We start from the raw sequence: 27,372 nt of genomic DNA, 5'->3' as shown, positions 1-27,372 counted from the left end.
TTGTTTATCCAGCTGTCAGCTATGCCATCAAGCATGAATTCTCACAAAGAATAATAAAAAGGCCCCTGTCTGTCTGACCCGGACCTGAACAGGAAAGCAGTGTATGTCGAAATCAAAATAATGCTGAACAGTATCACCTATACCCAGACCCTTCTATTATCTCCAAAGCGAAGTATGGTTAGTTATGTTGCATTTGCCACTTGAGATGCAAAGTATAAAAACAGGGCAGTCACAAAAACACAAAACCCTTCTATCAAAAGCCAGAAGGAAGATGGCTCCTTGGATGACCACACAAGAGATGGATTGATGACATGGATGAAGACTTGGGTATGCTTAGGAAGGATAGAATTGGTAAGCCCGGAATAAGATAGGGACAGCTGGAAACTCTTGGTAGAGCAGTCTCTTCTAGGACAATGGTTCCATGGAGTAGTAGGAGTAACAGCATTTGTGCTTTTTCTCGTCATGTTGAGAGTATATCCCCTAATTCTTAGATGTGCATTAATATATTTGAAGAATAGTTCTTCACTGTCAGAAAGACAAACCCAGCCTTGCACAGTTATTTTCCAGTTTAGAAGAAGCTATGATTACGGGCCACTGTATGTCTGAAACATGTCAGCAACTTGGTGGATTGTTTTTTACCTGATTCAGTAAAAGCTTAAATTTTTGCATTGGACATTGTGCATCTTCTTCTTCACTGTTGATCCAGGGATTGAGTCACCTGGGTTTTGCACTGTCCTTGCAGCAGAGGTTGAGCGGTTTTCACTTTCACTAGTTCTATTTTCCAGTATACTTGAATAAGCATGAGACAGTTTACCAGATCAACAATGGAAAACACAAATTATAATTCCAGCACTTGCATGAGCATTTCCAGTCATAATCACATGGTTAAGCAAATCTTGATTCATCTGAGAAGACTGTAATTGTTCTCTTTATCTACAGAGCATGTCAAAGATACAGCAGGGTTTTCACTGACCAACACAAATGGTGATCTATGTTATTTTTCAGCACAGAACATATTAACACGTCTAAAAATGGGCATATGAGGTTGGACAGACATGTAGGCATCAGCCGCCCTCCCGGAAGCACATCTAGGTATGCCTTGGCTTTCACTCAAACGCCTGCATTTGTCCTAGACTACATAGTAATACAAAAAATAACTGACGGAAGACTATTTCTGGTGCCTGCTTATTTCAGGAAAGAGAATAACAACCAGGCAGGTTTTCCACCTAGCTAGTAGATGGCAAACTAGTCTATAGCAACAGAAATAGAACACAGCCAACTAATGATTGTGTATTTTTAGTATCACATAATGGATCTGGAGCCATCTGGTCACACATTTGTATTTCTGTTCCATTCCACAGTCTCTTTTTTTGTGTCACGTTGATTTTTATACCATTTTAGAACAACTTTGTAGTTATCGGTTATTGTTATGGGAGCAGGCACAGACTCCCCTGGCTAGCTAACATGGTTGTGAATATTAGCATTAATAATGATAACCCAGTCACTCACACTTATGTTGCAGTCTTTTACTTAACGTATTTATCAACTTGTGTGCATTGCTTTCTTTTTCTAATTCCACAATATTGTTCATAATCAAAACTCAAAAATGAACACATAGAATCTACAACCGTCACTGTGCATGCTGGAACTCTAAAACACACTCTGCATAACCTTTGACGTTAGACGTGACACTATTCAATCTGTCACTCTCTTGCTTATGGTATAGGGCATAAAGATAAACACAAAAGATTAGATGCATAAAAGCATATTCTCATGAGCACCAAGCAGTCTCCATTGTTTGAGGACCAGATCACTCCATCTTCTATATATGAGGAGTCAAAATTAAGCACTTTCATGTCGCTTTTTGTGTATTGGGTGTTTAGTTTAACTAAACTTCGGGCAAAAGCATATTTTGAGGCACAGCTGTATGCTTCCACGTTGCAGAGTTCTTCGAACATCAGGTCAAAATGTGGATTGTCCTAAAGAGCACAAGAATGAGAACTGTTATTCACACAATGTATATATAATGCATTCACATCTCCTGCCCTGCTCTATCCACTCCTCTGGTACTCTATGGATGCCCACCCTTTGTATAACTTGCACGAATCCAGGACTCCTCCTGAGCAGCCTCTACTCTATGGAACACCCTGCCACTATCAGGCTCAGCCTCACCTTCAAGCAGGCCTTAAAGTGGATCCGAGGTGAACTTTTACACATTGCATAATTGTGTTCCTTTCCTATTGTTTATAGGGCATTCCTCAAGCCAAATACTTTTTTGTTTTTGTTTTAATACTCTAATTCCCTATAAACTAAAGAAGCCACACCCACAGGTTTTCAGAAAGCCAAGGCAGTAGCAAGGGCTCATGGGAGCTCAGTCTGGGCAGGAGGAGAGGGAGGTGTTACTAGTCATTGATTTCAGAGGCAGAGGGGAGGAGGGAGGAGGAGAGGGGATTAGGCTGATGGCTCAAGATACAGATAAGCCTGCCTCTGTGTAATGTTTACAAACAACATGGCCGCTGTCATTGTATCACAGGAATAAATAATCATATTCTATTAAAACTGTTTGCAGCTAGATTTGCTGTGTAAACTATCTAAACTTTAGGTAACATATATAGACAAGTTACTTGTTATAGTTAGTTTTTCATCTCAAATCCGCTTTAAAGACCCATCTGATCACCCACCATCTTCATAGCGCCAACCCCCTCCTTTGCTCCTTTTGATATACATCCCCTTCCCCCTTATTATGTAGCCCTCTCCTCCAACCCATTAGATTGTAAGCCTGTTTGGCAAGACCCTTCTCCCCATGTGCTCGTCTCTGCCACAATATGGTATCAATTGTGCTATTTGTCCAATTTCTGCTATTATTAACCCTACAGCTATGCACCATTGCTTAATATTACATCACTCTTATGTGTACCATTGTTTAATGCTGTAGGCCCCTGTGTAACTTTTCTTACTTTTTAAATGTTTCCCCTTAAACCAATTGAGGGTTAATTCAATTCAAGTCATTGTCCTGCTGGAACGGGAACATCAGTCACAGTCTGAAATTTCTGGCAGAGTGACACAGGGTTTGATCAAGAATATCTGTATTTAGCACCATCCATCTTTCCCTTGACTCAGGTCAAGTTCCCAGTCTCTGCTGCTGAAAAACTTCCCCACAGCATGACGCTGCCACCATGTTTCACTGTGGATAAGGTGTTCTTGGGGTGATGAGATGTGTTGGGTTTGCGCCAGACATAGCATTTTCCTGGCCAAAAAGTTAAATTTTAGTCTCATCTGAGCAGAGTGCCTTCCTCCATACATTCAGGGAGTTACCCACATGCCTTTTGGCAAGCTCAAAAGTGCCTTCTTATTTTTAAGAGTAGTAAACTTTTGAAGGTAATTAGTTGCACCATGACTTTTTAGGGGCTTCATGGCAAAGGGGTTGAATACATATGCACATGCTAAATTTCAGTTTAGTAGTTTAAAAAATGTGTTTTTATATTTATTTTTCTCTTTTTACTTCACCAACTTAATGGGACTCCGAGCTCAACTTAAAAATGAAAATAGTACTCACCCGGGGCTTTCTCCAGCCCAGTGCTGGTCGGGAGGTCCCACGACGGCGTCCTGGCTCCTCTCCTAGTCCCCGCTCTGATTAAAGCGCACATGCGCCGTACTTTCACGCCGGCCGCCGTGATGACGCGAGTCGGCCGGCGTGGCGATGTCAGCCGCGCCATACGCAGAAGAAGGAGCCCGACACGGGCAGCCATTCTGGAGCAGGGACTAGGAGAGGAGCCAGGACACCTTCGTGGGACCTCCCGACCAGCACTGGGCTGGAGAAAGCCCCGGGGGAGTACTATTTTCATTTTTAAGTTGAGCTCAGTGTCCCTTTAACCTCCTTGGCGGTAACCCCGAGAGGGAGCCGCTCAGGCCCTGCTGGGCTGATTTGTTTAATTTTTTTTTTTGCTGGACGCAGCTAGCACTTTGCTAGCTGCGCCAGCACACTGATCGCCGCCGCCCCGCTCACGATCGCCGCTATCAGTCGCGCCGCACGCCCCCCCCCCCCCCCCAGACCCCGTGCGCTGCCTGGCCAATCAGTGCCAGGCAGCGCCGAGGGGTGGCCCGGGACTCCCAATGACGTCAGTGACGTCATCCCGCCCCGTCGCCATGGCGACGGGGGAAGCCCTCTAGTAAAACCCGTTCTTTGAACGGGATTTCCTGATCGGAGATCGCCGAAGGAGCAGCGGCTATCATGTAGCGAGCCCTGGGCTCGCTACATAATATAGGAAAAAAATAAATAAAAAAAAAACTGCTGCGCTCCCTCCTGGCAGATTTTTTTATACCGCCAGGAGGAGACTCAGAGACGAAAAGTATAATAAATTTATACATACCTGGGGCTTCCTTCTGCCCCATCAGCATGGATCGCTCCCACGCCGCCGTCCTCCGCCACCTCTATCGCCAGGTCCCGTCACATCGGCCGGTCAGGACCAGTCGATGCCAGCGCAGTGCGAAGCGTAAAGCAGGCGCCGGTGAGACAGAGGGAGTCCCTGTGTATGTGTACGACTGGCGGCATCCGGCGGAAGTGACGAGACCCGGTACTGGTGAGAGAACAGAGGCGTGGGAGCGATCCATGTTGGTGGGGCCGGAGGAAGCCCCAGGTATGTATAAATTTATTATACTTTTACGTCTCTGAGTCCCTTTAAGACTATTTTGTGCAGATCCATCACATAAAATAAAGTTATGAAACATTAAAACTACAGGTTGAAATGTAGCAAATAGGTACAAAGCCAAGTGGGATGATTAATTTCGCAAGGCACTGTAATTCAGAAATACATTTGAATCACCTGGGGTTGCTCATCTTAAAACTTTTGCTCTGTTCATTCTGCTACCATACTGAATTATTCCATTTGTCTTTGGATTTGACTTTGGGGAAAAGGAAATACTGTTCACTGCTGTTACATTTTTTCTGAGACGCATACAAATTTTTATACAGGCAATGTGGGGGCTGGATGGTGTACTGGTTAAGGGCTCTGCCTCTTTCACAGGAGACCAGGGTTCGAATCTCGGCTCTGCCTGTTCAGTAAGCCAGCAGCTATTCAGTAGGAAACCTTAGGCAAGTCTCCCTAACACTGCTACTGCCTATAGAGCGCGTCCTAGTGGCAGCAGCTCTGGCGCTTTGAGTCCGCCAGGAGAAAAGCGCGATATAAATGTTCTGTGTTGTTTGTTTGTTTGTATCTATTGCAGTGCTTATTTAAATCCTAATTCAGGCTCAAAGGCAAGGAAATCAGGTTAAAAAACCTACCCAATATTTTCTAAGCCCCCCCCCCTGTGTCCCACTTCATGCTGTTGCCATCCCTAGAAGGCTATATATATATATATATATATATATATATATATATATATATATATATATATAAATATGTATATATATATATATATATATATATATATATATATATATATATATATATACAGGATTTTCTCAAATAATTAGCATATTGTGATAACGTTCATTATTTTCTGTAATGTACTGATAAACATTAGACTTTCATATATTTTAGATTCAAATACACACAACTGAAATAGTTCAAGCCTTTTATTGTTTTAATATTGATGATTTTGGCATACAGCTCATGAAAACCCAAAATTCCTATCTCAAAATATTAGCATATTTCATCCAACCAATAAATGAAAAGTGTTTTTAAAACAAAAAAAGTCAACCTTCAAATAATTATGTTCAGTTATGCACTCAATACTTGGTCGGGAATCCTTTTGCAGAAATTACTGCTTCAATGTGGCTTGGCATGGAGGCAATTAGCCTGTGGCACTGCTCAGGTGTTATGGAGGCCCAGGATGCTTCACTAGCAGCCTTAAGCTCATCCAGAGTGTTGGGTCTTGCGTCTCTCAACTTTCTCTTCACAATATCCCACAGATTCTCTATGGGGTTCAGGTCAGGAGAGTTGGCAGGCCAATTGAGCACAGTAATACCATGGTCAGTAAACCATTTACCAGTGGTTTTGGCACTGTGAGCAGGTGCCAGGTCATGCTGAAAAATGAAATCTTCATCTCCATAAAGCTTTTCAGCAGATGGAAGCATGAACCCACTTTTGAACCAGAAACAGCGGCAGAAGCGCCTGACCTGGGCTACAGAGAAGCAGCACTGGACTGTTGCTCAGTGGCCCAAAGTACTTTTTTTCGGATGAAAGCAACTTTTACATGTCATTCGGAAATCAAGGTGCCAGAGTCTGGAGGAAGACTGGGGAGAGGAAAATGCCAAAATGCCTGAAGTCCAGTGTCAAGTACTCACAGTCAGTGATGGTCTGGGGTGCCATGTCAGCTGCTGGTGTTGTTCCACTGTGTTTTATCAAGGGCAGGGTCAATGCAGCTAGCTATCAGGAGATTTTGGAGCACTTCATGCTTCCATCTGCTGAAAAGCTTTATGGAGATGAAGATTTCATTTTTCAGCACGACCTGGCACCTGCTCACAGTGCCAAAACCACTGGTAAATGGTTTACTGACCATGGTATTACTGTGCTCAATTGACCTGCCAACTCTCCTGACCTGAACCCCATAGAGAATCTGTGGGATATTGTGAAGAGAAAGTTGAGAAACGCAAGACCCAACACTCTGGATGAGCTTAAGGCCGGTATCGAAGCATCCTGGGCCTCCATAACACCTGAGCAGTGCCACAGGCTAATTGCCTCCATGCCACGCCGCATTGAAGCAGTCATTTCTGCAAAAGGATTCCCGACCAAGTATTGAGTGCATAACTGAACATAATTATTTGAAGATTGACTTTTTTTGTTTTAAAAACCCTTTACTTTTATTGGTCGGATGAAGTATGCTAATTTTTTGAGATAGGAATTTTGGGTTTTCATGAGCTGTATGCCAAAATCATCAATATTAAAACAATAAAAGGCTTGAACTACTTCAGTTGTGTATATTTGAATCTAAAATATATGAAAGTCTAATGTTTATCAGTACATTACAGAAAATAATGAACTTTATCACAATATGCAAATTTTTTGAGAAGATCCTGTATATACAGTATGCACACACACAGCCATCTGGCTTTATAACATTAAATTTGCCAGGTGGATTGGGCTATCACTTAATAGAGGGTTTTTTAAATGTTTTATCATTTTAAATGGTAATACTTACTGTATCGGGTTCCTTTCCATCAATATACTTGAGATCACTTAGAAGCCACACTTCAGCCACTTCATATTTCTCGTCTATACACACTCTGTAGTGTTTTACTAAGGTTATATGAACATTTTCGTCTTTTGCCACTGAAAAACACAACCAATCTGGTATTACACTATGACCTTTGAATAACAAATGACATACAGTAAATCAGCTGACTGTAAGGTTCTTCTGGGTTTTTTAAGAGACATTTTGAAATGGTAATAAAAATGAAAAAAAGTGGTGTCAGGTTAATCAATAGCAATAGCAGCACTCAGTGGCTTCAATTCAGTAAAACCTGTGCAGTAAAAATGTATTGCTCTGTAATTTACCTCATGCAGTAAAAAAATGTTGTAGTTGAGCATTCACTAAGATTTTCACACACGCAGTAATACGGTAGTTTAGTAATTCACCAAAAGACTGCATGACAATTTACAAAAAAACCTCATGTGGTATTTCATTCAGTATTTGAAGGAATCATGCAGTATTTAATTTGGAATTTGATGAATTATTGCAGTGCAATGGAAAATTGATGAAAGATGTGATAGAAACAGCATTTTTTTTTATTATACTAACAAGTAAAGTGCAAGTTCAAGGTGCATAAAATTAACACAACATTTGCATCAACTCTAAACAATTCGTATCCTATTAACCTTTTTTTTATTACTACACAATAACATTGTGATATTAGGAAAATATTTTTTTTATTATTAACGTTCTTATTTTCCTGCATAGTTTGTTTTCACCTATTTTCTGCTCAGCTCCCTCCTTTCTATAACCTATATACGGAATATCTCACTTGTTTTACTGCATGCTCTATTCTTTGTGAATTGACATTTATGAGGTATTTACCTCACAAGTCAGTAATTTACCTCACAAGTCAGTAATTTACCTCACTAGTTAGTGATTTTAGTTTTCCCTGCAGTAACAGCCTTAGTGAATTAACATTTCCCAAAATGTTGTGTAAAATCAGCTGTTTTCTGCTTGTGTAGTAATGCTTGTGAAGCCATTCTATGCATAATAACCAGCTCATGAGATGGCTTTTAGCTCTGTCCCTGTAGTTTCTAGCTATTATTTTTTCCTGTTTCTGACTGTTTTTTCTGCAGTGTGCAGTCTATTCATGTCCGCTCTCTTCTTCTTTTTATGATCTCTGCGGTTTTCCACAGGTCATACATTGTTTTGACACTGATCTCAAAATGTTGTAAAAGCAGCTGATATTTTTTCTATAACTTTCCATGTTTGACATCTGTAGGACGGAACATATTTCACACAACTCGTAATGATTTCCATCTTTATTGTATTGGTATGTGTTACTACCTGACATGTATAACCTCACAAATCTATTCTGTAAGATCAATAATATGCCATATATTACTTTATTAAATCCCCCATTTCAGTGATATTAATGGAATCCAATTCCTTGTCTAAGTTGACAAACATTAGACTGACATTGGTGGTGTACTCTTATAATATAAAGAATATTGATCTAATGCACGCAAGACCTATTAATTCAGAAACCTGTCTGCTACTCCTGCAATTGTCTCTCTGTAAAAGTTTTAATTCAGTTCAATACCAACCAACTCAATATTTTACTTGGGAGTGAGTATACCATTGTCTACAACAGTTCTCATTTATTTTATCAAGGTTATAGTACACGCAATCACTGCTGCTGCCCGCCTCCTTCTACCAGGGCCGGGCCGAGGCATAGGCTGGAGAGGCTCCAGCCTCAGGGCGCAGTGAAGGAGGGGGCGCACAATTCACTCAGCTGTCATTCCTAATTGTGTATGAAGCTGAAAGAAATAAGAAAAGGGGATACATAGAAGTGACTGCAAGCCAGATAACTAGATATTAAGGTGTTGGGGAGGTTGTGGGCCCAGTGGCCCTCTTAGTCTAATAGCAATCCGTGTGTGACAGCTGGGGTGGGAGGGCTGGAGGGGCGCACTTTGGTGTCTCAGCCTTGGGTGCTGCAGGACCTTGTCCCTGCTCTGCCTTCTACCTTCTCCCTGCTGGCTTACATTGTATTCAAGATAGCTGGCCCATGCATCAGAATGTAAGGAGCAGGAGGAGATGAGTGGGCATTAACAGTCATGCTCACTTATTTCCATGATGTGTAGTTGCTCGTAAACTGGTAGTTCTTTCATGAGCTTTTCCTAGTTTCCAGTAGAGTGCCAGTAGCTGCAGGTGCGATGTAGATTATGAGCTCTTTACTCCTGATGTCCTTCTCTAAGGCCTCTTTCACACTTCATCTATTGCCTCTGACAATATAATCACATTGAAATGCAATGCCATTATATTTCATTGGAGTCTTTCTTACTGCCCGGTTTGCAGTGCCAATAAATGCCAATGCAACAACACACTGCCTGCGCAGGGCAGAGTGCAGTGCAAACATAAGTCTATGGGCAATGCCATTATGGTACAACTCTATTTCTGTGGATTCCCACCTCAACGGATCAAGTGTAAAAGTAGAGAGTAGAGACATCGGGGGGTCTGATCTGGTGTCTGTAATGAGTATCTGTCAGAAGCTATGTATTGTCACTCAGGGACTAGACCATTGTAACAAAAATGTAAAATGATTAGATAGCATTTAGAAAGTAAATTAAAGATCATTAGTAAAAGATAAACTCTCCCTACCAATCTCCATTTCATGAAAAACATATTAAAGAGGCCACAGCACATAACTTCTAACTCTTGGTCACCATTTGCTATACTAATTTGCTATAAATCCACCAACTATGCCACAGTAGCCCCATCAGTGAGTCATATTCATAGTAAAAATGCCTATTTATATTTGAACCTTTCATATGGAGCATAGCAGTATGAAAGCCCAGAAATCAGAGAAACTAACAGCTCTCCTCTGGATATATGCAATCTGCAAGGTGAACGTGGCAATGTACACTCACAAAGGATTAATGTAAAGAAACATTAAAGAGTGAAACCACACCAGTTGCGTCAGTCTTACATTTAATGAGAATATGGGAGAGTTCCTGGTTTTTGTCAGCATCAGTACGGATTTTGGTGTATATTTAATGAACATATAAATTAAGTAAACTGTTATGCAAAGTTCATGTGATGTACTGTATTTTAATTCTTCTAGCTTTCTGGTTACAGAAAACATTATTTGGAGGTCTAAAAAACCCTCTCTAATATGATTTTCTTGCTGCATGAAGGGGGGGGGGGGAGTAACAATAGACCCTGCAAGGGGCCCAGAAGCCACAGGGGGCTCAGTCCTGAGAGACTGACAACTAAGGGCAAGGAGAGAAAAAACTTTCTGCTCTCTGCACAGTTATTTTAATGACTGCATCTGCTCTGCCACTGATAATCATACAAAGTTTTGCAGACAAAGATTTGTAGACAGTCAGTGTGCAGCAGGGTCTTGTGCATAGCGCCGTTCTACCCCTCCCCAAATGCTCTGTACTGTAGTGATGCTTGAGGAGTCTGCAGAGCCAGTTCTGCTCCATGGACAGAGTGAGTGTAATAAGCTGAGGCTGGGAGCACACTCGACTGCCGTTTTTCTGTATGCGTTTTCTGCACACCATGTGTGTCTGTATGTGTGAAAACATGCAGGTTTTATCACAGAAGCTAATGTAATTGATAGAGAAAATATGTTCAGTGCTTCACTGCTGTCTGTATCTGCATGGGGAAAGCACATTAAAGTGTGAACTAGCCAATTGAATGACATTAGTTCTCATTTTACCTGTGCAGAAAGTGTGTGTGTGTGTGTGTGTGTGTGTGTGTGTGTGTGTGTGTGTGTGTGTGTGTGTGTGTGTGTGTGTGTGTGTGTGTTGGGGGGGGGGAGCAGGGGCTCCATCCAAAGTTTTGCAGGGGGGCCCAGGGATTTCTAGTTCGCCCCTGGCTGCATGTGAAAGAAAAAATTACAACGGGCTTGGCCATTGCATGCATCCCACAACTCCCACCTGTGGAGACTGGATCCGCTCTGTAAATACTGTCCTTCTGTACTGCAGGCTTATATATGAACATGGGGTACTAAATTTAATAGTATCTGGTTGGTTCGGCAGTAGAGATGGCCCGAAATGGTTGTACCTGCATGGGGAACAACTTCTGTTGTTCGCATTCGGGGTGAACAGCGAACATTTGGCGCGTTCGACCCATCCCCTATACATCATCATTGAGCTAAACTTTGACCCCTTACCTCACAGTCAGCAGACACATGGCAGCCAATCAACTATCACCCCCTCCTGGACCCCCCACCCCTGTATCAAAAAGCAGTTGCGGTTTCCATATTGGATTCATTCTCTGCTGGTTGCTGACTGTTAGTGAGAGCAGGCAGGGGCGTAGCAATAGGGGTTGCAGAGGTAGCAACCGCATCGGGGCCCTTGGGCCAGAGGGGCCCCGAAGCACCCTCCCTCGACTGCCGTATTAGCTCTCGATTGGTCCTGTGTTCATAATAATCACTTCTATAGATACTTTGAATAGTGGTGATCACTAACAAACTGTTTCCCATCCTTTTCTTGCACCTCTGACACTGTAGTTGCCCTTGGCAGGTTTTGGTGCGCTGTATCAATTATTATATATAGAGTGCTTGGGGGGCCCCATGTAAAACTTGCATCGGGGCCCACTGCTCCATAGCTACGCCACAGAGAGCAGGGTCAGACTTGCTGCAGATAGGTAGGGAAAACATTAGCTAGGCCTGTGTTCTTGTTCCTTAGTTGCTGTGAAAGCACTCCAAACAGCCCTTTTGAGGGCTAGCACATCGGTCTCCTGCATTTTTTTTGTGTGACACCCCACAGCCCACTGACACCCAGAGCTGTGTGCACAATATTGCTATTGTTGTTGCCTCATTAAGTTGCAGGCACAGTACCGCTCCAGTGCATTATTAATTCACTGTATTCCGATAGTACTGTTGCACTTCTCTGTGTGTGACACTCCACAGCCCACTGACACCCAGAGCTGTGTGCACACTACTGCTATTACTACATTAACTTGCAGACACAGTACCATTCCAGTGCATTATTATTTCACTGTATTCTGATTGTACTATTGCATTTCTCTGTGTGTTACACTCCACAGCCTACTGACACCCAGAGCTAAGCATACTATGATCTCTGCCCTTTAAGGATTAAAACCTGACTCCGTAAATTTTGGTGGGACTTTTGGCATGGATCCCCCTCTGGCATGCTACAGTCCAGATGTTAGACCCCTTTAAACAACTTTTCCATCACTTTGTAGGTTTTAAAATTTGCCTACCCATTGAAGTCTATGGTGGTTTGCCAGATTTGCCTGTATGCGAACATTTGCGGAAGTTCGCGTTCGCTGTTTGCTAACCCAAAATTTGATGTTCACCACGTCTCTATTTGGCAGCAATCTCCCCTTACAAATGCTCCAAGACAATTTGCCCCTTACTTTTACATTTATACCTTTTCATTTTCATATCTGCTTCATTGCAAAAATACTCAGATGGGCGCTTTTTGTATTCCAAATATAGTGCATTCTATTTTTGTGTATTGATTAAGTCTAGCATAGATTGTTGACATTTTGTTTATTTTATTTAATTCTGTTTAAACTGCATTGAACTCATGATTAACCTTTGTTATGCACCAGACTATACTCCTTCTATTTTACTGTAGTACACTGTATATTTATGCTGCATTTACATGCTATTGTCATTTGTTGCTTCCAATGGAACTTGTATAAGGTTTGCTTTGATTCTCTAATAAACTTGATGCATCAGTCAAAAATGGTCTCCATATGTGTAATTTGGGATTGGGAATGTATCAGTGAAAGTGTTAAAAGGTCTAGAGTATTCAAGTCAAAATGGACAGAAAAAAACAAAACCTAGGACATGCTGGAAATGTTATGGAAAGCAGTATATTTGAATGCAATTGTGGTCAAGTCATGTGGACATAAAAAGTACTTTTAATACTATTTATGTGTGGTCTTAGAAAACATACTTACAGTATGCAAACGGTTTATGGGTGTGTAAAGTCTCCTCCTTAATTACATTAGACCCAGCTCACGCTTGAAACTGCAAATAGCAATTTTGCGTTAAGCCTAGTGATTTGTGATTTTGCTTTAAAGAGTAACTGTTAGCCCCAAAAATGAAATTTAAATCTCTATTGCAATGTTTTATTTACTTTTTAATGGAGCCAAAAAGGCAATGCAGAAGTTAAAAATCAATCAAATTTTTTACTATGTAGCTTTTTCCCCAGGACGCAAAGCCGCATAACAGATACTGCTGAGCATGCAGAGCATGCCCATGTCTGCCCGACCCCCCCTCCCCCCCCAGGACCAGGTGCCCATGTCTGCCCGACCCCCCCTCTCCCCCCCAGGACCAGGTGCCGATATATTATCACCCCAAACAGCTGACACGGAGAGAGAGCGGGAGCGGAGTACATCTACACACTTCCAGCGCCGCCACCGCAGAGCAGCCGCCGCCGAGTCACATGTGAGAGAGATGCACGGCGGCGGCTGCTCTGCGGTGGCGGCGCTGGAAGTGTGTAGATGTACTCCGCTCCCGCTCTCTCTCCGTGTCAGCTGTTTGGGGTGAGAATATATCGGCACCTGGTCCTGGGGGGGAGAGGGGGTCGGGCAGACATGGGCATGCTCAGCAGTATCTGTTATGCGGCTTTGCGTCCTGGGGAAAAGGCTACATAGTAAAAAAATTAGATTGATTTTTAACTTCTGCATTGCCTTTTTGGCTCCATTAAAAAGTAAATAAAACATTTGCAATAGAGATTTAAATTTCATTTTTGGGGCTAACAGTTACTCTTTAAAAGAGTACTGTAATGAGACAAAAAAGAGAGTTTGACTTACCTGGGGCTTCCACCGGCCCCCCGCAGACGTCATGTGCCCGCATCGGGACAAAACGAGCCCTTGGTCCCCCGCTGTGGCTCGCTTTTGGTGCTGCGCCTGCGCAGGAAGCTCTTGGTGACGTGAGTGGGAGCAACGATGCCCGTGCAGGTGCAGTGGCTTACGACATGAGAGTCACAAATACTGGAAATAAGCCATGGCGGGGGAAAGGGGGATCGTTTTGTCCAGGCGTGGACACAGGACGTCTGCGGGGGGCCGGTAGAAGCTCCAGGTAAGTTAAACTCTGTTTTTTATCATTACAGTACTCCTTTAAGATATTCAGAGACTTTGCCACGATTGCGTTTGTCACTTCATTGAATGAGAATCACAATGCAATCTCCTGAAAAATGCTTCATTCAGCATGTTTGAGATCAGTGGAAATTGCAAACACTCCGCAATCTCTGCAGTGTGAGTAATCCAATAGGATTACATGCGCTGCAGCGCTTTTTTGATCTCTGTTGATTGGCAGTGTGCAGAATGTTGGCTTAAAAAGTGCCCGAGTGTGAAGGAGGCCTAGGAAGGATTCTTGCAGCTCATATACAATATAAGCAATGTAGGTGTCAAATTGATGTTCATTTAATTCAAATAATGTCATTTTATATTCAAATTTATCAAAATCATCAAAACTGCATTAAATTGGTCCAGTTCTAACTTGAATAAATTTACGGTACCTTAAAATAACATGAATTTTGCATCTGCTTGAAATGATTGGCATCTGATTGACAATCCTTAGTGATGGAGGATCGGGATCTGCTTACTGCTACTACACAGGTCACAAAATGTGCAGGTCAGTGCAATGAGTTCTCATGAAACAGTACAAAGCTGCCATCTCCTCATGAGGCTTTGCAAGGTCCCCTCAGTCTCCCCAAAGACTAAAGAACAAGAAACAGAGGCAGTCTACCTCATGTAAAACATTTATTATCACCAGAACACCCAAAGGTCTGTCTACTGAATGTACTTCTTTACCAAATTAGTAGGAAATACAAGAAACAATTAGTAGGAAATACAAGGAGTTTTGAATCAGGATGATAGCATTTATTGGCTAACTTAGAGATGAATAAACAGTGAGCTTTCGGCTTATAAAAAGCCTTCGTCTGACTTTGTTCCTGACAAAAACTGAAAAACACAGCTTATATACACTGTCATACAGAGGAGAAACATTCTTTAGCAAACATAAATGTAATTAGATGCTTTAAAGAGAAACTCCAACCTAGAATTGAACTTTATGCCAATCAGTAGCTGATACCCCCTTTTACATGAGAAATATAATGCTTTTCACAAACAGACCATCAGGGGGCACTGTATGACTGATTTTGTGCTGAAACCCCTCCCACAAGAAGCTCTGAGTACCGCGGTACTTTTGGCAGTTTGTTACAATGTAACAAGGTTCACAGACAGGAATTAGCTGTTTACAGCTGTCTCTAACAGCCAAAACAGCTAGCAGCAGCTACATAACCTGCCCACAGTAAAAATGTCACCATGTAATAAATGTCAGAATGTAAATCGGGGAGAGGAAAGATTTTACAATGAGCAAACACTGACTAAATCATTTATACATAATTATGGTAAAAAATGAAGCACTTTTTTTACTACATTATTTTCACTGGAGTTCCTCTTTAACTGTTACTCAGGAGGCTTTCCCAGGCATCCTGGTTTAACAAGGAACCCGAGGTGTGAGACCTATGAAAGCTTCCATATTTATTTCATTTTAAACAATACCAGTTGCCTGGCAGTCCTGCCGATCTTTCTGGTCATTAGGGTCTAAATCACACACCTAAAACAAGCATACAGCTAATCTTGTCAGATCAGACAGCTGACCTGCATCCTTCTGCAACGGATATGGCTTAATGGTTTAGAGGCAGAGGATCAGCAGGACAGCCAGGCAATCTGCATTATTTAAATTAAATATGTCAGCCTCCATATCCTTCTCACCTTAGGTTCCCTTTAACATAGCACATAAACTTTCAATCAAATTTTGGATCCAACCTACAGGTCCTATGTATAAGTTCTAGATTTAGCTGATAAATAACATTGCGCCATATCATGAAGCAATATATCAGAGTAGAGGTGCACAGAATGAATTCTACAAAATATGAGTGGACTGGATAAGTTCACTGCAATCTAAAACTGAAGTGACTGGAAGAATACCTGGTGAAGTTCGACAATTCTGAACTGTTTATAATCCGTATTAGGTTTTCTTTTTCTTAGTTTTGTGGTCTCTCTGGCAGCAGGCAATGTTGTTCTTGCATGTACTTAATTTAATTATGTTGGTTGTAAAAGATAATGTGCTCATTCCTTGTAATGGTATATATCCAATTATGAAATGTCATTGCCTTATGCTGTACTGTGTCACCGTGTTATGTACAGTGTACAGTACATTATTATTTTCTCCTGCACCTCCCTGTATTGCTTATGTTTTAAATAAACTTGATTTGTTAAATCAAAAATAAAATGATCATATATATAGATTTAAAAACATAGTGTACTTAGACTTCTATGTGAAAAAAACAGCCCTGAATGGCTTAGGGAGTCTCGGCACACAACTTTTCCAGCTCTGGTGTGTAGAAACCTCCAGTGTATGATATTATCCCCAATCCAGCCAGCCACAGCTCCGTTTTACAGGAGCCCATACATAACATTTAAAATACCTAATGGGCAAAATATAAAATTATAATAATAAATAACTAAATAAATAACGGGCAAAATATAAAAATATGCATACCAAGATTGCATGCTGTAGTCAAAGTAATAATGTGTCACAGGAATAGGAGACACGAGCGCAACAACTTCACCTGATACAATAAAATGATCAACAGCAATTCGATAAATTAAATTGGATTTCCCGGAAAATTTAAAGCTTTTTTTTCATTCGAGCAAGAAATCCCATTGGATTTCCCGTTTTTATTCAATAACAGTTGATCGGGAATAGTGGATTTTTCTGATCAATTTTTCTGAAAATGTAATGGTGTGTGGTAGATTGTCAGTTTATCAATATATACACCCAAGCAATTTTCTTAGATTTTCCAATCATTTTTATCATAATTCAAAAAATGTGCGGTACATTGGTCAGATTTTCGAAATGTTACAATCGGTCAGAAAAATTGATTGCAATTCTTGAATTGAACAGATATTTTAAAAAATTGAATGGCGTGTGGCCACCTTTAGACCAGAAGGCTCACCTTTAAGGTGACCACACACGATACAATAAAATGATCAGGTTTTACAGCAATTTCGATAAAAAAAGACAGAAAAGTCGAAAGCTTTTTTTTTATTCAAGCAAGAAATCCGATCGGATTTCCCATTTTTATGTGATAAAAGTTGAATGGTGGATTTTTGTGAATAATTTTTATGAGAGTTGAATAGTGTGTGGTGGTCAATTTATTAACATATACACCCAAGTCATTTTGTCAGAGTTTCCAATCGTTTTTATAATAACTAAGGAAAAATTTAACACAGGTGTGTGGTACATTGGTCAGATTTTTGAAATGTTACAATCAGTCAGAAAAATTGATTGCAATTCTTGAATTGAACAGATTTAAAAAAAATTGTATGGAGTGTGGCCACCTTAAGCGCTACATGGTTACTATAGTGATGATGATCACCTCTTTATGTGCTTTAGATAGTGGTATTTATTAACTTCCCTGTATATAGTCCCCTATTAATGTCACCTGTATATTGCCCACCTATATAGTGTTACATTCACTAATTACCCCCTGACATAGGGCTCCACTATTAATTTTCACTGTTGACTGGCTGCTATATAGTTGTCAATCCTACAGTGCTCCCTCGATAGTTTACCCTGTATATTTCCCCTCAAAATTGTGCAGCTCTACAAGTACTCCCCTTATATTTCCCTCATCCATAGTGTTCCGGATCCCTCCTTGCAGAGTTCAATAGAGTGAGTGGTATAATTACCTGCTCCTGGGGCTTGTTTGCAGCCTCACCAGCATCTCCCATGTCTCCTCTCCTTCCCAACACCATTTCAAATGACCATGTTAATACTAGTGGAAAGAGCAAAGGGTACGCAAATAGTTGACTGGTGAGACTACAGACATAGGGAGCAGGTTCCAATCCACTCTTCTGACAACTCTGCATACATGGAGGGGAATCCTTGCATCCCCATCCTTTCCAACTATGAGTATGCTGGGTAGACTGACCCATCATCCAGCTTCTCTGGTCCAAACAAAAGCCCTGCATCCACACTAAATCCAACATGTACAGTGTATATTCCCCAACCCCCTACCCAGGCCCGGATTTCTGCAAAGGCCACAAAGGCCATGGCCTAGGGCGATAAAATCAGATAAGATCAGAAGGGCGGCATGACTTGGAGAGAGAAGAGGTCATATGTCAAAGTAAATCATCTCCCCTGTTCCTGCAGCGCAGCCATCCAGCGCCCTGCTCTGCACTAATAGCTGAATTCCAGAGTTTCCCAATCCCTGCATCTCTCACTTCCTGATGTGTTATAACAATCAGGATCAATCATAACTGTCACCTGATGATCCAGTTATGATTGACATACAATACAAGTGTATGTGAGAAATACCAGGGATTTACATTACAAAGCAGATAAAACTAAGTTCCGCTGAGTTCTAATGCAGGCATTCACAAACATTTCTGCTAGTTTCTTTGCCTTCTTTTTTACAGCTGTGACACTGACCCCAGCAGTTGTAAATTACACTTTCTTATCTAGCCGTAATTTATTGATTTTTTTCTTCCTAGCCAGTGATCTCGTCTCTGCTTAAGTTAACTCTTTCTTGACTCATTTTCTGTCCGTCAGCTCTGACCATCTATGAGAACTGCTGCAGCGTGGAATAAAAATGCTGTATGCTTCCCTTTCATTGCTAAACTGTCAATGTCACCTTAGCTGTTACTACCTCTATGCTAGTGTGTAAGGTTTGGCATCCTTCTGCTTTCCTGTAGCATTAGAGCATTCTACCATCTAAGTCATCAGCAAAAGCAGAGAGGTTTGAATCAGGATGATACCATTTATTGGCTTAAAAGAAAACGAGTAATGTTTCTGCTAATAAGCCTTCTTCAGACTTTGTCCCCGTATACTGTCAATATGTTAGAGCACACCACCATATGTACATTCAGCATTCAAAAGAGATACGTAGATTTTTTCAGCAAATATAAATAAATGTCATTCAGATGCTTTAAAGTGGAGCTGAACTCTTGCACAGGACAGAAGGAAAACAGAGAAATGCACCCTGTATGTATTTAGAGAGCCTTTCGAATTCTTCCACATCTGTGTCTAATCACAAATTTGATATCTTTCCTGTGTCACCTGACTGCCACAGCATATAAGCTTATTTTAAAGCACAAGATGTTAATATATTTGCTTCCATGAAAGTAGGAATTAGACACACTGTCTATTTATTGCAGGATTTGTATCAGCTGTAACAAAAATGTTTTTATGTAAAGGTTATGTTGTTGCATATCTTTTAGAGCAGAGAGGAAGTTCTGAGTTCAGGTCCACTGTAATTACAACAGAACATCCAAAGTGGGTCTTGACAGGATGTTTGCTACTTACCTGTTCTCTGTTTTGGATGGGCTTCTCTCCATTGCTCTGCCCTGTCACCTGTTTGTGGCTCCGACTGCAGCCAGTCGCACAGAGGACAAAGAAGCAGCGCATGCTCTGGCCACTCGCGCTCCCTGCCACCTGTTTGTGGCTCTGACTGCAGCCAGTCGCACAGAGGACAAAGAAGCAGCGCATGCTCTGGCCACTTGCGCTCCCTGTAATTTCCTGCTCCTGCCCAGATATGCACAGCAACCGAGGCCAGTATAGTGTTATGCATTCTTGACAAGTACCGATCATACATCACCATAATTTCTCAAGTATGCATGCCCAGAACACTATCGGCTGCTGTGCACATTCGGGCAGGAGCGCAAACTTCCATCGTGAGAGGACAGAGCATACACTGATTCTTTGTTCAATGAGGGGCACAGCAGCACAACTGAAATGAGCCCATTCAAACCAGTGATCGCTAGTCAGATAGTTGGCCAGAATGTTTTTTGGTGGTGGCGGGGGGGGGGGGGGGGGGAGCGCTTGGTGACAGCAGGCCTAGGGCACTGGTAAGTACAAATCCGGCCCTGCCCCTACCATGCCCTTATTCTCACAACCACCCCCTCCCATGCTAATGCTAGCGGTTTGCTTTGGCAATGCTAAATGTATTTAGTCCTGTCAATAAAGCTTTTTTGTATTTGTATTTTCGTTCTGAAATATTTTACCATACAAACATCTGCTATGTAGGAAATGCAAAATTTGACAGTATTATTGGAAAAACCTTCATTCATTTGTGCTTGAATGAATAAACGTTTTTTTTTCCAATAATATTGGTTTGTCCTTCAAGAGAAGTAAGGCACACCACCACCTGTTCAATAATTTTAGTTAATGCAACTAGCTTATACTCACGGCACCTCCACCAGTGTATTTTTAGAATGTATCCTAATGGGTTCTAGTCATATAGCCGTATGGCCTAGCATACTTAGTTATAGCTTTACTGTGAGATAGCTGTTGTCAACAATAACTGATCTGGGAGAATTATTTGTTTCTGTTTAGCAGTTTATTCCACTGTTTTCAGCCATATTGAAACAGGCAGGTGGGGTTGCAACATTCTATCATGATTTTGTCATTGCTTTGTATTCGAGGCATATTCCACCACATTAGGCAAGGTGGGGAGAAACTGATGCTGATTTGTACACAGTTTTTGTAAGTCCACTGTTACTGTGTCATTGCTGTTTTAAAAAAAAACCTGCTAAAAAGAATTATTTAGATCAGCTTTTGTCAACTTTTTTTTTTTTTACCTTGGAGGAACCTTGCAAATAACTTTGGGATATCAAGGAACCCCTGCATTTATTTTGCAGGAGGCATGGTCTTTAAAAGTAGGTGTGGCTGTTTATTTCACTACCCCCTAAACAGTGTTCCCCAACCCTGTCCTCAAGGCCCACCAACAGTGCATGTTTTGTGGAAATTCACATAGGTAGTTAATCGGCTCTGCTGTAACACTAATGACCTCACCTGGGAATGTTTGTGGTTTTCTGCTAAACATGTACTGTTGGTGGTACTTGAGGACAGGGTTGGGGAACTCTGCCCTAATACATTATATTGTCTCCTTATCCTAGTGCTTTTTATTAATGTGCTCATTATCAGTCTGAACCCCAATTCAGTGCTTCTTTTTACAGTACCCCCTATTATAATGCGCTCTATTATATCTTCCCCACTATGGGGGAACATGCCAGGGAACCCCTGCAGAGTACTCAAGGAACCCTGGTTGAGAAAGCCTAGTTAAGATTAAAGAAAACACTCAGAGATGACATTATTCTGACTCATTCTATTGCCAAGCAGGAAAAAATGTCAAACAGAAGAGATGGACTTGGCATCATCCACAGACATTGTTTATTGTAAAAAGTATTCTAATGGCTGAATTCAAATACAAAATAGACTTTTAGACCATGGGCTTGATTCACAAAGCCGTGCTAACTCATAGCACGGCCGCACTATGCTTTGCGCACGTTTTACTGTGCATAAAACGTAACACGCGCTATAACAGTAACGCGTTAAGGCGGCGCAACTCATATTTTTACGTGCGTTGTGCAGCGTTAACGCAAACGTTTGTTATAGCGGGCGTAAACCGCGTGTAAAGCATAGCGCGGCCATGCTATGAGTTAGCATGACCTGTGGATCCACAATTATATCTGAAACCAGGATTATCCTACAGCTGGTCAGTATAAGATACTGTATTTGTTGCAGTGAATCTTATCTGGCATTCATCATACTCAGTTCTCCTTCAGAGCAGAAGAAATTTTCCATTTAAGAAGCACTTCTCTGTAAATGGATACATGTGCTGTGTGAATGCATCCAGCTCACCAGTACCGGATATACTTGGAGATACAGAGCAATGAGCAATCTGTTTTACAGCTGTCTCTACTTCATGCATTTGTTAAAAAGAAGCTGTGATTATAATTTTTTACAGTTGGAAACGGCAGAGAGCAAAGATCTATCCAACGGACCCTTGAACAGCATGGACCTGGGACTGGCTGTAAAAAGTATCTGCATATTTACAGGTGTATCACTAAGTATGGCTCTTGATGTCTTCTTCTGTTAAAGGGTCACTCCAGTTGACCACGTGCCCCCCCCCCCCCCCAATAGATTTAGTTGACCCTGACAGGAGAGATACATGGAAGACCACATTGCAATGATGGGTTAAGATGAAATGGGACCCTAGGCAAGGTAGTAGCTCTGGCTCATCCTGAGGGTCCTTTTGGAATCTGAAGTGGGAGACGGGATAGAGAAAGTGTCAATTAGGCCCCCTGACACCCACTAAACCCCAGGCACTTGCCTAGGTTGCCTTGTGGATGAGGCTGCTCTGCCCCATTGGTAACTTCCCTCTGAAGAAAGCTACTTTCCTGCCTTTTGTTCAGTTCATCTTCTAGTGAGTGTCCTGGAAAGCAATCTTTCTAAAAGATCTGGCACTTGGCTGCATTGGGTAATGAAGTCATACCCTGCTTCCTGTATGGACAGACTATGGTGGGAACTGTACACCAGTGGCTGGCAGGGCTTAATAAGTGGGGCAGCACATCTTTAATTAACATGTTTACACTTTGTCTGTATATTTGGTATTTGATTGGAATGTGTATGTAAATCCTGCATTCCGTACATCAGCATTTATCCATAAACACACCTGAAGGAAACTAGATCTCTGAAAGCTTGCATTTTCAATGTTTTTGATGCACTAAAAAGTACCATTTTTTTGTATTTTAACTCAATGGTGTACTGCTAATGTAGGTTTTGGTGTGCTGGCATTCTAATCCAGGTATATATGATTTAAGTAATCCATGTGGCTGATTTTAATGACAGAAACAAAGACAACGAGAAAACTGAAGCAGTTGCCCAGACCAACCATTCCAATCATTTTTTTTTCTTTCAGCAGCTCAAAGGTTGAAACCTGAATGGTGGATCCAGTCCCGTGTTACACTCTTGTTCCTGTTTCTTGTGTAGCTGTAGCACTATATCAGCCATTCTGACTTTATAATATCACCCTATTAAATATTGATGACAGATTTTCTTACTGCATTCACATCCAGCATGGAATACTACAGCTACTACTACATTATAATTTGGAATAGATTGCATAATTCACTATGTATTAAGTATCTAACTGTATATTTATTTCTAACTATCAATAAGATCAATATTCTAATAAGGATATTAAAACAACTACAATAGACAGTATATCCCTCTCACTTCTTGTTTTCACTTCTTGTTTCCTTTAAAGAGGAACTCCAGTCAAAATAATGTAATAAAAAAAGTGCTTAATTTTTATAATAATTATGTATAAATGATTTAGTCAGTGATTGCCCATTGTGAAAGCTTTCCTCTCCCTGATTTACATTCTGACATTTATCATATGGTCACATTTTTACTGCTTGCAGGTGATGTCACTGGAAGTAGCTGCTGCTTGCTTTTTTGGCAGTTGGAAACAGCTGTAAATAGCTATTTCCCACAATGCAACGAGGTTCACAGATAGGAAACTGCCAGGACCATGGTCTTCACAGTTTCCTGTGGGAGGGGTTTCACCACAATATCAGCCATACAGAGCCCCCTGATGATCTATTGGAGAAAAGGTATACATTTCTCATGGAAAAGGGGGTATCAGCTACTGATTGGGATGAAGTTCAATTCTTGGTCACGGTTTCTTTTTTAGCTACGTGCACAGACTTTTATTGTGATCGTTTATGATTGACGCGCTGAGAACCGTTGCACGAAATAATCAACATAATCTGCCATGTGTGCAATCAGGAGCTTAGACTGCCAGTTCTTCAACATTAGGGCCACTTATTGTCCTTACCAGTTGTGGGCTACTAATGTTCTTTGTAGTGTGTTCAGTATACACTTCTTGTTTAAGCAATTGCCACTATTTTCTCCTCTGAAGGCCTCATGATTTTTTACTACTCACATTACACAGCAGTGGTTAAGCAGTGGTTATCAGCATTTCCTAGCAGCATGTCTAGGTAACAGTTTTAGCGAGAAGTAGACATATACATTATTAATGTGAATGGGTAGCATCAGTGAGTCTTCTAGAGATAACCTGTGGTTGGTGCAAAGTGGCACCTCCCATTTCTGAGTTCCTTAGAAAAATTCTTCTTGCCGGGCTGTTATACTAGTCCTCTGGTTTTAATAACTTTTGAGCCACTGAACCAGAAAGAGTATGTAGATCAGTTTTAGTTCCCTTGCTGGTTACTTATTTTTTGTTTTAGACACGTCCGAGGAAAAAAAAACAAGCAAGATCTACTTACCTGGGGCTCCCTCCTGCCCCTGGCAGCCGATCTGTCCCTCGCTGCAACTCTGGGGTCCCCTCCCTCTCTTGATCGGGAGCGTTCTGCACAGGTGTAGTAGTTCTGTGTCTGTGCAGAACGCTCCAGGCCACATGATTGCAATCACGATCGCGCAGGTGCAGAAGATGCCGACCTGGCGAGGTCAGCATCTACAACGGAGGGAACCCCGATTCACCGGCTGGGAGCGGAGCTGTGGTGAGGGACAGATTTGCTGCCAGGGGCTGGAGGAAGCCCCAGGTAAGTAGATCTTGTTTGTTTTTCCTTGGACCTGTCCTTTAAAGGGAACCAGAGACGAACCTATGCTAAAAATAAAAAAAAAGATGTTATACATACCTGGGGCTTCCTCCAGCCCCATAAGCTTGGATCGCTCCAACGCCGCAGTCCTCCGCTACCTCTATCGCCGGTATCGGGTCCCGTCACTTCCGCCAGATGCAGCCAGTCTTCCGCATGCACAGGGGCTCCCTCCGGCTTTGTACGCATGCGCCTGCGCAGTAGGGCGGGAGCGCACTGCGCTTGCGTCGACTGGCTCGACTGGCTGAAATGATGGGACCCGGTACCGGCGGACAGAGGCAGCGGAGAAAGGCTACGTGGGAGCGATCCAGGCTGATGGGGCTGGAGGAAGCCCTAGGTATGTATAAATATGTTATCTTTTCGTCTCTGGGTCTGGGTCCAAAGATTACCAGCTAGAGAAATAATGGCCCTTATTCATTACACTTTTCCTACTAAGTTTTCTCCTAGGACCTAGGTGATATTTTCACAGCTTATCAATAAAACTAGTGGACCTAAGCCGTTAATATAACTGACTCTGGTTCTGTTTCACAACTCCCCTCCCGCCCCTGTGACCGCCACCACCAATGCATGCGCGCCCTCCACACACGCCTGCCGTGCACGTGCACATGCAGCATGTTCACGCCCACCTAGCACAGCGCAGACGTCCACCTGCGCGTGTGCACACGTCCGCCTGCGCACACAAGCCTGCTCGACCCCCTGGCCCTGTTCTCCTCTTGTCCCGATGGCTGTCCGGCGCTGCCCATGCGCAGCAGCGCAAACGCACGGACACAGGGAACGCAGCGACACAGGGGGTTTAATAGGTAGGATGCCTTTTAAGCCACCAGCAAACAAGAAAATACTCAAAATAATTTTGACATTACTTTTTCACCTACTTTTTAAATTGAGTCCTGAAAAGTTATTTTAAACAGAAGATGAAAAATAATGTCTTATGAGAACATTCAGGAAAAAAAGTGAATTGAATGAGGGCTCATATATTTAAAAGGGATGTGCAGTGGTACATATTACAGGATTACATTAAAGATTATTAGCTCTGTAAATCCCACATGTGGTGGTGAATGTTCCCATCTGTACCATATTGGGGATACTGAGATGTCTGCATGTTTTGGTATATTCTACATTAATCATACTTAGAACCTGAAGAGATGCCATGATGTGCTGCTGTGATTGGTCTGACTATGCCTATGTGGCATGTTGGGATAATCCTATCTGTGGCAAGGCACATTCCCTTCACGGCACAGTGAGAATGCTGCTACGCTGCCACATAATGAATACATCCATATTGCACAGCGATTGTAACTGTCCTCTCAGGTCTCACTGAATGGCAATTGTAAATAATTAAATGCCTCCTGGCTGCTATGGACTGTATATAATCGACAGCGCTATAACAATAATCATTTCACTGAGTTATCATATCAGTTTCATATCACATTACTATTTACCTTTCCCTTTTCCTTCATCATCCTGTGACTTTGTTACTTAGGATACATTTTAAGATAAATACATACATACAATTCTGAGTTTAAATGTAAATACAACAATCCCATCCAGTTTAAAAAATTATCAAAACTTGTCAAATTGCCACAAAATATATGATGATGATGATGATGATAAGAACAGCATGCAAGCAAAATCAACTGAAGTGCCATAATTACAGCTTGCAAGATAGGAACATGCATATGTAGCTGCTGTGCTGCTTGTACATTGCAGGCAAAACCTTAAGGGCCCATTCACACTTGCTGTTCGCAAAACGCTAGTGATTTTGCAAGCGTTTTGCTCTGGCATTTTTTTGGCGATTAACGACAAAAAAATCACCATTCACACCTGGCGATTTTTTAGCGATCGCTTTTTGCACTTCTATAGCACTATAACGCAATCGCCGGGAAATAGCCTGAAAATGATGCAGGCTACGCGTTTGCGTTTATCGGTTTTTGGGCAATTCGCGGCGATTATCGCAAATCGCCCAAATGGGAACAGGCCCATAGACTTTTATTACCCTAGCGCTTTGAAAAGCGCTAGCGTTTGAGCGCTTTGCCGAAATAACCGCCAAAACGCTCAAGTGTGAATGGGCCCTAAAGGGAACCTAAAGCGAGGCTTGTATCTTTTTTTCCTTATCCTGCTGATCTTTGGCTGCAATAGTGTCTGAATCACACACCTGAAACAGGCATGCAGCTAATCCAGTCAGACTTCGGACAGAAACATCTGATCTGCAAACCTGTTCAGGGTCTATGGCTAAAAGTATTAAAGGCAGAGGATCAGCAGGACAGCCAGGTAATATGCACTGTTTAAAAAGAAATAAATATGGCAGCCTCTATATCCCTCTCACTTTAGATTCCCTTTAAACTCCCCATTGTAAATGAACTAATAAAGGAGCTGCATGTTTGCCTGGAAGCTTGCCATCCTGGCGCAGGTCTGGTACAGCCATGGCACACAGATAATTACACCATGGTGATATATCATGCTATAACCATCAATGCTATATTTTACCCATAACAGCCAATAGAACAATAACAATAGATTTATGTATTTTGATATTACTGGACAACTTTTTTTGTTTATCACTTAAAATAGCAATAATAATAATAATACAAACAAGAATTATATTGAAACATGTAGAATATTTACATTACATGCATCACGGATGCATTAGATATTACCTGATGTGCATAAATAAAACCTCTCCTTGTGTTTTGACTTTGTCTCGATGAACTCGTACAGAGTGTGTCCTCGGGGCTTAAAAACTTTCTTCTCCATGTCTTCCTTGATAAGTGACGACAT

The 27,372-nt window shown here is 41.8% G+C and overlaps 1 protein-coding gene across 1 annotated transcript; it reads right to left on the bottom strand.

Moving 5' to 3' along the window:
- Window positions 1–1,715: 1,715 nt before the first annotated feature.
- EXOC1L (exocyst complex component 1 like) lies at window positions 1,716–27,372 on the bottom strand. The gene is made up of 3 exons (XM_068268584.1): window positions 27,252–27,372; window positions 7,141–7,271; window positions 1,716–1,979 (listed from the first exon to the last, which is right to left on the bottom strand). Exons 1-3 carry the CDS (start codon window positions 27,370–27,372, stop codon window positions 1,716–1,718), a joined length of 516 nt encoding a protein of 171 aa, XP_068124685.1.

Source organism: Hyperolius riggenbachi, chromosome 1 (genome assembly GCF_040937935.1).
Source record: "Hyperolius riggenbachi isolate aHypRig1 chromosome 1, aHypRig1.pri, whole genome shotgun sequence".
Lineage (NCBI taxonomy): Eukaryota > Metazoa > Chordata > Amphibia > Anura > Hyperoliidae > Hyperolius > Hyperolius riggenbachi.
Note: the sequence above shows the minus strand (reverse complement) of the source record. Positions and strands in the feature narration are given on the sequence as shown.

Bases quoted from the DNA above. Each gene is read 5' to 3' on its own strand.
- EXOC1L (XM_068268584.1), bottom strand. From the start codon at position 27,372: ATGTCGTCACTTATCAAGGAAGACATGGAGAAGAAAGTTTTTAAGCCC. The intron at 7,272-27,251 runs GTAATATCTAAT...TGTGTTTTTCAG, and splicing joins GTTTTATTTATGCACATCAG to TGGCAAAAGACGAAAATGTT. The intron at 1,980-7,140 runs GTAAGTATTACC...TGTGCTCTTTAG, and splicing joins ATGGAAAGGAACCCGATACA to GACAATCCACATTTTGACCT.